The 13,167-nt window shown below is 41.4% G+C and overlaps 1 protein-coding gene across 4 annotated transcripts in view; it reads left to right on the forward strand.

Moving 5' to 3' along the window:
• robo1 (roundabout, axon guidance receptor, homolog 1 (Drosophila)) overlaps nucleotides 1-13,167 on the forward strand; it is a 687,039-nt gene that overhangs the window by 611,799 nt on the left and 62,073 nt on the right. For 3 of the 4 annotated variants that reach the window (XM_062060413.1, XM_062060415.1, XM_062060416.1), the window contains 5 exons: nucleotides 2,795-2,919; nucleotides 4,076-4,247; nucleotides 5,337-5,536; nucleotides 12,527-12,608; nucleotides 12,717-12,885. In XM_062060413.1, the coding sequence (XP_061916397.1) occupies nucleotides 2,795-2,919; nucleotides 4,076-4,247; nucleotides 5,337-5,536; nucleotides 12,527-12,608; nucleotides 12,717-12,885 (748 nt within the window). Of the gene's footprint in view, nucleotides 1-2,144; nucleotides 2,154-2,794; nucleotides 2,920-4,075; nucleotides 4,248-5,336; nucleotides 5,537-12,526; nucleotides 12,609-12,716; nucleotides 12,886-13,167 lie in introns of all 4 variants that reach the window. The other variant, XM_062060414.1, reaches the window with a different exon arrangement.

The following is a 13,167-nucleotide window of genomic DNA, read 5'->3' on the forward strand; positions in this document are numbered from 1 at the left end:
GCTAAATAATATTATTTGATATTTTACGGTAATGTGTTAATAATTTCACACATAAGTCGCTCCTGAGTATAAGTCGCACCCCCGGCCAAACTATGAAAAAAACTGCGACTTATAGCCTGAAAAATACGGTAAATAAGATGACTCTTTCTGTTTGATTTTTAGACCGCTTCTTGATGCTGCTATTACCACATTGTAAGGGCTGGTCTCCTAAAGCTTTAGTAAAACTTGATAATATTGCTATTCTGTCTCGGTGGTCCTTCTTACTCAACATATATGTCATCCGACAGAAGTTGGGATTGACCAGTGTGTTTTATTCCCTGAGAGGAAGACTGGTCGGACGCAACACTGGCCACATAAAATGATGTGGCCTGCCACATTATATATGTTAAATGATGTGGCGGGCCAGATCGGGTCCCCGGGTTTTGATTTTGACACCTGTGCTGTGGGGGAAAATGTGGAACCTGCTCTCATTCGGGGTTGGTTTCCATCACTTTATAATTCAACACTGTAACTTCCCTGCTTCTGTGGCTTTTTACGAGTCGGTCAATTGTATTGATATTACCATTAACAACTGACGGAAGGTTAGGTGCTTATTAAAAGAGTTATTTGTCTTTTTGACGTGAAATGTTCCCATACTTTCGATGTTTTGTCACCAGTCACACTGATTTGCGTGTGTTGGTTTCTGTAAAAACACAAATGATGACGTCACCGACTATTATCGACATGTGAATTCGACTAATGGACTCATTTTTGCACCCATGTCAATATCTGTAGCGACACATATTTCAGTAGCAACACACTATTCGAGAAAATAGCAACTGCTGTGAAATTTTGCTGCATGCTTTGAATGGGGAAAAGTTGCGCCATCTAGACGACATGTTCAACAATGGTACAGATTTATAGCTAGTTTTCTAGCTTGAAATATTCACATAAAAAATGGCATTAGTTTGTTAAAATGAAATGTTTTTGTGGTTTTATAGAGGGCATTTTTGCTCGTGAGGAACAAATAGTTAGTATTTGTGTCCCGTTGCTTTTTTCGGCTAATTTAAGAAACAAGGATGGTTGTTCTCAATATGTTTAAACCATGCACTCACATAAATTAATACTGTGTCGGATTTTAAGCATGAACGCTTTCTAGAGTGTCACCTCTTTTCACCAGGACGGTTTGATGTAAATCCTATCTGCATTTAAAAGGGCATAAATGAGTCGGGGGCGGGGCTGGGATCATTACTCCGACTGACAGCGTTTATGTTTCCGTGGGAGCCGTTACTGCAGATAGATTAGATAAGGTGAGTGATTGGCTGCAGGAGATTTATGAGCCTGGAGTTACAAGTTAACATTCACCTTGTATTTATTTTTTTATTTATGAACCGCTCTTTGCGTTTGGCGACGATCCGCGGCTCCTCAAGGAGAGCTAAACATCATTAGGGTGCGGAACTGTTCACCTTCATAGTGTTTGAGAATGTTCCATCATGTTGTCATTTGTTCTGTTTTTTTGCATATTTCAATATATTTCCTGTTTTGATGAAGTAGATATTCTTTAGTTTGTGTTTAAAATATTCTTAACAGTGTCCAACAGTAAAATATGACTATTGACTGTTATTACTGTAAATGCTTTAATTATACCCAGGGTATTTATTATTTATTTAAATCGTAAACAAAATGAGAGGATTCGTAATAAGGCATTATAAACAACATTGGAATTCAATTGTATACAACAAATATTTTTGTAATAATGATAAATTCAATTAATACAAAATAGTTTATTTTTATTTTTTTATTTATTTTTTATTTTTTTTGGAGTGCCTGAAAAGTGTAAAGAAAAACATGGCTCTGTTTGACCACGTGGTCATTTATGAAGTAAACTGCTCAACAAAGCAGCAGCACAACCAATGTTGTTACAGCGCCTATAAGAGCAAACTGCTCAATAAGCAATTATAGTACAGATTTTTTATTTATTTTTTTTACCTCACGCCAATAACATTCACCCTGGCCGTTATTTGCTTTGTCCCTGCAGCCAATTAATTGGAGCATTCACAGTAATACATTTTTGCAGCCATTGACATCACATTCTTTTTAAGTTGCTTTATTTGTCCATCATTGAGGTGTTGTGTTGTTGTGTGTTTTCTTTCCTTCTTTTTTAGTCGTGTCTGGTAAGTTGACTTGTCACCCGAGACAGGAAGCTGTCAACACCCACCAAACCCACCCCCACATCCATCCTCCTCCCATCACCTCTCCACCCACCAATCATGTCTCTGTTGTCACGGGCAACGGGGACTAAAAAAGGACTTTAATGGGTAAAAATATGCTCAGCTTGGGGCCTTCAAAAGGTAAAGCTATTGTTGTCACCTTCCTTTTTAATGCATTGCCAAACAGTCCGTCTAATTTACGGACAAATGACATCTTTATTTCAACGGACAGTTTTCCGATTGCTTGCTTGTTATGCATTGAGCGGCGCCAGTGTACAAATGATTAATACATTAGTAGGTATAAAATATTTGCCTGGCCTCTGCATCTCCTCACATTAGTAGAAGGTCTAGGGGATGACATTGTGTCATTAAGATGCATGGGCGCTGTATTCTGGTTGACGCCACCACCATTGGAGCAGATGGTTCAAACGTAGTCCCCATTTCCATGTAAATTTTAGCGCTCCATGCCCTTGCCTACGCAAATGAATTGGCATCTGGGTAACCTTTGTGATTACATCTATAGCAAACTCAGCTTGTTAGTGTCACCACGCTGTGCTGTTAATAGCGTCAATTCATTGGATAACCATTCGACTGTTGTCCTGCAGTGCCGCCTGCATTTGTGGTCAGACCAAGAAACCAGGTTGTCGGCGTCGGCAGGACGGTCACCTTCCAGTGTGAGGCCACCGGCAACCCACAACCGGCCATTTTCTGGCAACGGGAAGGAAGCCAGGTAAAGGGTATTTTACAATACTGTCAACCAGTGTTTCTTAACCATAGGACCCCGATGTTTGGCCGCCAAAAAATATCAGTTTCTCAGTTGTATTACACTTTTCCACCACTTGTGGCAGTAATGACAATCTCAAACAAACAGCAGAAGTCTGGAGCTGAAGTCTTAAAGAAGTTTCTTAAGCGCAAAAATCATGACCAAAATGACGAAGCAGTATTTTCATTTGCACTTGAATTTTTTGACACTTTAGTCAAGAAACATGCTCATTATTAATTTAGTTGATCTATTTTAGCACAACATAATTGTATGTAAACATATTTTTGGTCAGTTATTTCCTAGAGTCTCTTTTTATGCAGTATATTTGGTTAGTACTTATTTTTCTAATCTGCTTGATCTAAGCTTATGTGTTGACTAAAAAATAATATAATTTTTATTCTTATAGCCAGACATCTGGCCATAAGAAAAAAAAACACATAACTCCTAGAAGAGCTACTAAACCTAATTGGACTAATAACTAGTAATATTTGTGATTCACACATGGTTTCATATAATTTGACAAGGTTGGAAACTCCCAGCAGGCACAAGACATTGATAGAACATTGATCGTACACATTTTTTAAAACGGACTTCTATACAACATTGCAAAATAGTTGTATTTGTAAATTGAAACAACGTTGATGTCTATTGTTGGATCCACATTGTTGGTTGGGAAATTACTACATTTCAAAGGTCAAATCAACGTCACAACCTGACATTGAATAAACGTTGTCAAAAAGCATGTTGTTTCAACGTTGTAATTGTGTTGGAAAATATTGGTTGGAAAATTACCACAGTTCAATGGTCAAATCAACGTCAGAAACCAACATGGGTTCAAAGTCATCAAAAAGCATGTTTCAACGTTAGGTTTGAGTTGCTCAACGTCAGGACCTAATTCAACATATTCTCAACGGTGTTTTAATGTCTTGTGCCTGCTGGGCTGTAAGTATGTTAGATATAATTATTGAATATGATTAAAAACAAGAGTAATGTTATAAGATTACTAATTCGGTGGCCCCTTTGTAGTGGATAAGTTAAGCCCTGAAGGTCAAAACGCTTAAGAACCGCTGCTGTAAACAATCACATGGCAAGACTGTATCGGATCTGATTGACTACCCCACAGAACCTGTTGTTCTCCTACCAACCGCCCCAACCTGCCAGCCGCTTCTCCGTGTCCCAGACGGGCGATCTGACCATCACGGACGCCGAGCGCTCCGACGTGGGCTACTACAGCTGCCAGGCCCTCAACATCGCCGGCAGCGTCATCACCAAGGCCCTGCTGGAGGTCACAGACGGTAGGCTACTGGAACACTATGAATATGAGCATATAAATATTCCCAATAATGAGGTTAAAGCCTGTGCTGCGGAGCCTATTAATATCCAAAATGGAGGCCTGTGAGGTTTTGGCCCGAGCTTGCCAGAGGTGGAGACTCTCTGGTGCCTCCTCACCCAGACCGTGGCTCATTATTTGGCTAATGTTTCCTTCCATGGCTGGCTTGCTGCTGTCAACCGTTGCAAGCCTGTGGCTGCGCACTGAGGTCTGGATCGGGTCCTCCTAATTGTGTTGCGAGCCAGTCCCTGTCAGCCAGGCCCATCTAAAACTTGGCCTTATTCCCCACAGAGATCCGATCCGCCGTTATTTCATCCTCCCTTCATTTAGCAAAATGTTCTTCCTCATCGCTGCCTTTTGTCGGTATGCTCTGCACGGCTCCTTTGTCCGTCTTGCTCTCTGGATAATAATAACAGTTATTAAAGCGAGGAGGCCAGCACTGCTCCGCAGGCAGATCTGGTAATTACAGGTCATGCTGACAGTGTTTTAGTAATTGCAGCATCCCCGGCACAAAAAGCACGGCCCACGTGTGTCCACACAAATGTGTGTGTTAGGTGTTGGCCCCTCACCATGTCTTTGTTGCCGGGGCTGACAGCAGTGGTCATCAGTCGCGCTTGGAATAATAGCAACAATTAGAACGATTCACGCACGCTGCAGATGGAATAAAGCAATTATCAGGAGAATAGACATGTTTATTTTCCCCTCTTATGTGGAAAAATACATCCAGATTCATTTTCAAGCAAAACACATGTAAGCACATCAGCTGTCAAGTGCCTCACGGCCAATCAGAAGCAAGGAAACATGTGAGGCTGTTTAATTTTAATTGCATTCGTTTTTCTTGTATACTGTATGGCTCCTTGGGTGCCTGCTGCAAAATGATTAGAAAATTACCTGCATTTTTTTTTTTTTTTTTTTTTTAAATTGGACTGGCTCCATCTCCCACGCTGGCGTCTTCCGCTACCTTTGGTGTGTTTCCTCGCACAACAACATCCCCTCCCTTCTTTCATCTCGCCCACATAATCACCCTTCGTTTTCGCTCTCTTTCTCACTGCAGTCGTGTCAGACCGCCCACCTCCGGTTATCCGCCATGGCCCGACCAATCAGACGGTGGCGGTAGACGGCACGGTGGTCCTCACCTGCCTGGCGTCGGGCAGCCCCACCATCCTGTGGAGGAAGGACGGGGTGCTGGTGTCCACCCACGACTCTAGGGTCAAGCAGCTGGACACGGGCGCGCTGCAGATACGCTACGCTAAGGTAAGACAAAGATGGAAATTATGACAGAAAAAAGTTAATGCTCTCAAATGATTAATCTTTTTAATCAGATTAATCAAAATGTTGAATTTGGTTCAATCAATCAATCAATCAATGTTTATTTATATAGCCCTAAATCACAAGTGTCTCAAAGGGCTGTACAAGCCACAACGACATCCTCGGTACAGAGCCCACATACGGGCAAGGAAAAACTCACCCCAGTGGGACGTCTGTGAATGACTATGAGAAACCTTGGAGAGGACCGCATATGTGGGTAACCCCCCCCCTCTAGGGGAGACCGAAAGCAACGGATGTCGAGTGGGTCTGACATAACATTGTGAAAGTCCAGTCCACAGATCATAATTAATCACAGGCTTGCATAATCTATCCATCCATTCATCCATCCATCTTCTTCCGCTTATCCGAGGTCGGTTCGCGGGGGCAGCCCAGACTTCCCTCTCCCCAGCCACTTCGTCCAGCTCCTCCCAGGGGATCCCGAGGCGTTCCCAGGCCAGCTGGGAGAGATAGTCTTCCCAACGTGTCCTGGGTCTTCCCCGTGGCCTCCTACAGGTCGGACGTGCCCGAAACACCTCCCTAGGGAGGCGTTCGGGTGGCATCCTGAACAGATGCCCGAACCACTTCATCTGGCTCCTCTCGATGTGGAGGAGCAGCGGTTTTACTTTGAGCTCCTCCTGAATGACAGAGCTGCTCCTCCTATCTCTAAGGGAGAGCCCTGCCACCCGGCGGAGGAAGCTCATTTCGGCCGCTTGTACCCGTGATCTTGTCCTTTCGGTCATATTCCAAAACTCATGACCATAGGTGAGGATGGGAACGTAGATCAACCGGTAAGTTGAGAGCTTTGCTTTCCGGCTCAGCTCCTTCTTCACCACAACGGATCGATACAGTGTCCACATTACTGAAGGCGCCACACCGATCCGCCTGTCGATCTCACAATCCACTCTTCCCTCACTCGTGAACAAGACTCCGAGGTACTTGAACTCCTCCACTTGGGGCAAGATCTCCTCCCAAACCCGGAGATGGCACTCCACCCTTTTCCGGGCGAGAATTATGGACTCGGACTTGAAGGTGCTGATTCCCATCCCAGTCGCTTCACACACTGCTGCGAACCGATCCAGTGAGAGCTGAAGATCTTGGCCGGATGAAGCCATCAGGACCACATCATCTGCAAAAAGCAGAGACCTAATCCTGCAGCCACCAAACCAGATACCCTCAACGCCCTGACTGCGCCTAGAAATTCCGTCCATAAAAGTTATGAACAGAATCGGTGACAGAGGGCAGCCTTGGCAGAGTCCAACCCTCATTGGAAACGTGTCCGACTTACTGCCGGGAATGCGGACCAAGCTCTGACACTGATCGTACAGGGAGCGGACCGCCACAATCAGTTACCCCATACTCTCTGAGCACTCCCCACAAGACTTCCCGGGGTAGACGGTCAAATGCCTTCTCCAAGTCCACAAAGCACATGTAGATTTGGGCAAACTCCCATGCAACCTCAAGGACCCTGCCGAGAGTATAGAGCTGGTCCACAGTTCCACGACCAGGACGAAAACCACACTGTTACTCCCTAATTCAAAGTTCGACTATCCGGCGTAGCCTCCTCTCCAGTACACCTGAATAGACCTTACCGGGAAGGCTGAGGAGTGTGATCCCACGATAGTTTGAACACACCCTCCGGTTCCCTTTCTTAAAGAGAGCAACCACCACCCCGGTCTGCCAATCCAGAGGTACCACCCCCGATGTCCACGCGATGTTGCAGAGTTGCATAATCTAAATTAACTTAAAAAAGACTCCTATTTTTTGGACACGAATGAAAGAATGTCATACCTGAAATTTTTTTTTAATGTTTTGCCTAAATTCACATCATTTATTTGCTGAAAACTTTGTAAAAGTTTCATTTAACGACACATTGGGGTGTATTTTTAAGTGAAATTTGCCAGTAAACACACCAGTCGGAGTCTCCTCACTCATCTTTGCACTGGCGTACGCATTGACCTGATCGTATATAACAACGTGCGCCGCCTTGTGGGTAACCGGCCGCAGTTAAGGTAATGGCTCCTCTGAAGGAAAAATAAATTGCATGATTAATCTGTGCATAATGTACATCAATCAAACTTTATTTATGAAGCACTTTTTATACATAAAAGAAATGCAATGCAAAGTGCTCTGCAAACTTAAAAACAATACCCCGATGACCTAGATCCCCCATTATGACACACACACGGACACAAATACCTAACACAAACACACATGATTAATGCCATATTTTTTAATGATTAATCACACGAGCTAAATCGTTATTTTTGACAGGCCTACGAGAAGTCAAAATAGAAGGTAAACAAAGCAGTGTTGAACTATAAGTCTAACAAAGATTGTTGTAAATACTTGTGTGCTAGTGTAGGCCTATACAGTGAGTGAATGGAGTGATCAAAAAGTTATGTTTATAAATACTTGATTTGCAATAAACAAGGACTATCACATTTCTTAGATTGAACTAATTGTTTGACTTACTATTTATTATCTTAAAAGTTATGGTTATGGTTGCAGTTTATATTGAACTTGAACATGTACATTATATAGATACATCATATAATCTACATATTCTCATTTTTCCTTGTTTGAAAAGCAGTGGGGAGATGCACAGCTTATTCAATTCTACTCTTTTTCCAATTCATAGCAATTACTAACACATTTGTTCATTTCCTGTTCTCATCTTGTCACACAATTGACATCATCCATCCATCCATCCATTTTCTACCGCTTATTCCCTTCGGGGTTGTGGGGGCGCTGGAGCCTATCTCAGCTACAATCGGGCGGAAGGCGGGGTACACCCTGGACAAGTCACCACCTCATCGCAGGGCCAACACAGATAGACAGACAACATTCACACTCACATTCACACACTAGGGCCAATTTAGTGTTGCCAATCAACCTATCCCCAGGTGCATGTCTTTGGAGGTGGGAGGAAGCCGGAGTACCCGGAGGGAACCCACGCAGTCACAGGGAGAACATGCAAACTCCACACAGAAAGATTCCGAGGCCGGGATTGAACTCACGACTACTCAGGACCTTCGTATTGTGAGGCAGACGCACTAACCCCTCTGCCACCGTGCTGCCCCAGTTGACAACAAAATTCTAAATACAACCTCCTGATTCACATAATGAGATGAAAAATTACACATTTTCAAAAAAGTTCTAGATGTTTATCAAGATGCTTCTTATGTGTTCTGTCTGAACACAAAGTTTTTTGAACAGTTTCTTAAAGTGGATCATATTAATAATAATAATAATAATAATAATACCTGGGATTTATATAGCGCTTTTCTAAGTACCCAAAGTCGCTTTACATGTAGAACCCATCAATCATTCACACCTGGTGGTGGTAAGCTACTTTCATAGCCACAGCTGCCCTGGGGTAGACTGACGGAAGCGTGGCTGCAATTTTGCGCCAACGGCCCCTCCGACCACCACCTATCATTTATCATTCAATTCACCGGTGTGAGTGGCACCGGGGGAAAGGGTAAAGTGTCCCGCCCAAGGACACAACGGCAGCGATTTTTTGGATGGTTAGAGGCGGGGAGCGAACCTGCAACCCTCAGGTTTCTGGCACGGTTGCTCTACCCACTACACCATGCCGCCCCGTTATTAGTACATTGTTTGACATTCTTGCTTAATCCATTCCATTATTTAATTCCCCATACTGCTATGCTAAAGGTTCTAAGTGTTGTACGTGCATACAAATGTTTTATATAAGATCTTCTTCTGACTTTATATTTTCCTCTTTTTTTAGACGAATTGTTATTGTTATTGTTGGCAGGTTATAATTTGCTTTGTGCATAATTGTAGCTGTTTGCAAATGCAAAACAAAGTAGCACTAAGTATCTCCTCATCTTGCTTGCTAACTTACCAACAACCTTTAGGGCGCTTTTTTGGAATAGGTCACTGGTGTGAGTAAAAGGAAGAAAACCTCAGACTTGCTTGGAGATAAGTTGTTTTGCACATAATTATCTCTAGACCTCAAATGTAAGATGTCTTTGAATGTCTTATTAAAATATATATTTTTAGCCGAGAATGACATTTTCAAATGGCCATCCCTTTTCAAAATATCAAAAAAAAAAAGTGTATGTCTCACCTCCATGGCATGCTGGGAAAATCCCCGCAGGTTTGCAAATAACACGTGTTCTCCGCCAGTGGGCCGCCACTCACTGGCTGTCCGTCACTTGCCGTGCGAAACTGTTGTGTGTGAGCGAGCATACGTGAGCGCCACTGGAACACACACACACATAGACGGAGGCGTCACAGGGTCAGGGTTCGCGTCAGTTTGCGGCGTTCTGATGACTGCTGGCATGTCTTGTGGTTAGACAAGATTGCAGTGTGATTGGACCTGTGGTGAGAGCCGAGCGGGGAAGGAGGGTGGAGTGGGGCGGGTGGGGGGATTGTCTGCGTCTCACATACCACTTATTTAAGTGCGGAAACCGGGCGAGCACTTTCTATTAATGGAGGTGTCATTTCTCTTGGATGGTGTTTTCATGAAGATGATTTGACGTGCGAGGTAATTGATTTTATTAATGTGTTGTGCACACCCTGTGGGTAACACACACACACACACACACACACACACACACACACACACTAGTCATCTATTGTTTTTCTACCTCACATGCCAGGCGGCCATGAGTTTATCATACTCCGTACTACTGCACCATAATTTGGAGCCGCTCTTAGTGTAAACATTTTGCACAATATACTGCATTTAGGGCCGCAGCTATCGATTATTTTATTAATCGAGTAATCTCTCAATTAACATGTTCTATTAATTAAGTAACCGGAGAAAACTCACTTTGTAGCCTCAATGCGTATCTTAGGGAAACCGGTTGAAATAAACAACACACTTGCCATGACCTTCATTCTTTTTTTTTCTGATAAATCACATATCAACATTGAAATTCCACTTCTAATATGAGTGTATTGATACAAATAAAAAAAGGGATATGTCTAAACTATGTCCATGCATTTCAAGTTCTCGGTACTCAATGTTGCTAGTTTGATCAATTTTATTAGTTACACAATTAATCAAAGCAACAGTATATTAATTTAAGCCTTTTTTTAAATTGAACTTATCGATTAATCGTTATATCAGTAACTGTATTTGTGATTTTTATTTTTTTTTGTCCAGTCCAGCTACTCAGGCAAATCATATTGTTGATGTAGATGCTAATATTTGCTGTACAGATTTACTTTACAAAATTGGGATACTTCTCTTGTTGCCGTATTTGTATTTGACTTTATTAAATGGATTTATATTAAAGTTTGGCGAAGCCGGACCGGAGCAGGAGGGGATAGAAAGAGAAAAAAAGGAAGACCAAGGAGGAAATTGCGGGGTCAAGAGGGGAATACGACAGAGAGACAACAACAGCAACAATAACAACAACAACTTAGACTTAGACAAACTTGAATGATCCACAAGGGAAATTGTTCCACACAGTAGCTCAGTTACAAAGGTTGGAGAGGATAAGGATGGAAAGGATAATGCACACAAGGGCACAAAACGAGGGTGAAAACAAAAGTTATAAAGTAGACAAAAAATGTACAATAGTCGCAATATAAAATATAACCTATATGTAATATTTACATACTATATTTACAGTATGTACGGCATCAGCAAATACGATATGTACAAATATAATACGAGAAGTGATAGCAAAGACGCAGTTAGTGAAGTAAATATTAATAACAAAGGAATGACAATGAATATTAGTGCACTACAAATTGAGCAATAAAAATACCAATACAAATAGCACTATTGATAATGAATAATAAAAATATTTTCTTCTATTATCAACAATACAATTGTTTCAAATGCAACAATACATAAATGTAATGATAACTTGAGTTACAAAAGAAAGCAGATAAATGGAGGGGAAGAAAAATAAGCGAACTGTATTAACCTTGTAGATTGTTATAGTAACAATATTTTAAGCTTTGTCAGTGTGCTGTGTTTTACCCAGTTTCCCCTAGGGCAGTCCTTCTCAAATAGTGGCATTCGTGATGTTTTTAATGTGGCAATTATTTGTTAATATAATGTAATAATATATTTAAATTGTTTTATTATTTATAAAGTTGCATATTTGTTTGAATAAACTGAATGCAACATACTGCATTTATGATAGTTTTGTAATTGTTTGTTATTATAATGTAGAAATTGATTTGTATTTTTATTTATTATTTGATCGGTCGATTACAAATGTTTGTGAATAGATTGAGTACAATATAGTGCATTTGTGATTTCATTAAAAATATTGTTGTTTTAATGTAATAATATATTTGTATTTACATTTGTTATTTAATATATTTATTTTGTATGTATATTATATATTATTAATTTATTATATAAAAATAATGAAATATAGTTAGTGTTTTTTTTGTTTTTTTTACTTGAGCAAATCCAGCATAATTGTACATTTTTTGAGAAGTTGTGTTTTCAGGCTCAAAAAAAAAAAAAAAAGACTTTTCACTAAAAAAACGTATCATATCAGAGGCCCCTAAGCTACAACCATAAAGGGAATGCAGATTCCATTATATATTAAGAGTCCCAGAGTGACTGCAGGTTCTCTTAGTTAATAAAATCAGCCATAAGGCATAATAAAAAAATGAAGCTAATGGAAGTAGCTGCTGGGTTTTGGGCCTTAAACATATAAAGTCACATCTGTTCATGTCCCTACGTGGATGGGGATAGTTAGTATATAATGTAGGCTGTCTCCTGCACCCCGGTCGTTTCTGCTCTGTAAGAAATGATGTTGCGATGATGAGGCAGTGACATCTGCTTGCTACGCAGCAATTGAGTGCATGGAAACATTGAGAATAAACAGTGGATGTCACAATGTCAATAGGCACAGGAGAGATGCTTCACGCTGCAGGAAACAATGCAAATGTTCACAAATCATTTTGATTTCTACAAATGTCTTCTTCTTCCAGCTGAGTGACTCCGGGGCCTACACCTGTATCGCCTCAACCCCTGGCGGGGAGGCCTCATGGAAAGCCCATTTAGAAGTCCAAGGTAAATGATCATATTGTTTTTGCAACACTTACAGTACATATACTTTAGACTTAGAGGAGGGGAATGGAGCTAAGAAATGGCAATAAACTCTTCACTTTCCTCCTCCAGAGTTTGGATTTCCAGTCCAACCAAACAGACCCACTGACCCAAACTTGATACCGAGTGCCCCCTCCAGACCCGAGGTCACGGATGTTACCCGGACTTCTGTCACGCTTACCTGGAAGCCTAACCTCAATGCTGGAGCCACGCCCACCTCCTACGTCATCGAAGCATTCAGGTAAAGACCTCGGACAAGGCTCAAGTGTTTGTAACCTGAGAAATACAGTGTGTGTCACATGCTTTTCTATCAAAGTGACACACACATTGAGGCTTCAAAGCTGGGGTACCAAAATTATATTCTTTAAGCCAAAAAAAAATCATATTAGCATCATACAGTATATCGTAACATTTCTGAAAAAAAGGTTCGTCCGCTTGCTGTCTGTGCTCTATAATTAAGTACTTTAGTAAAAAAAAAACCCGGAAGACAAAATAATTTGTCTTCGTGGCAGTCAACCTCTCC

Source organism: Entelurus aequoreus, linkage group LG10 (genome assembly GCF_033978785.1).
Source record: "Entelurus aequoreus isolate RoL-2023_Sb linkage group LG10, RoL_Eaeq_v1.1, whole genome shotgun sequence".
In the NCBI taxonomy this organism is placed as follows: Eukaryota; Metazoa; Chordata; class Actinopteri; order Syngnathiformes; family Syngnathidae; genus Entelurus; species Entelurus aequoreus.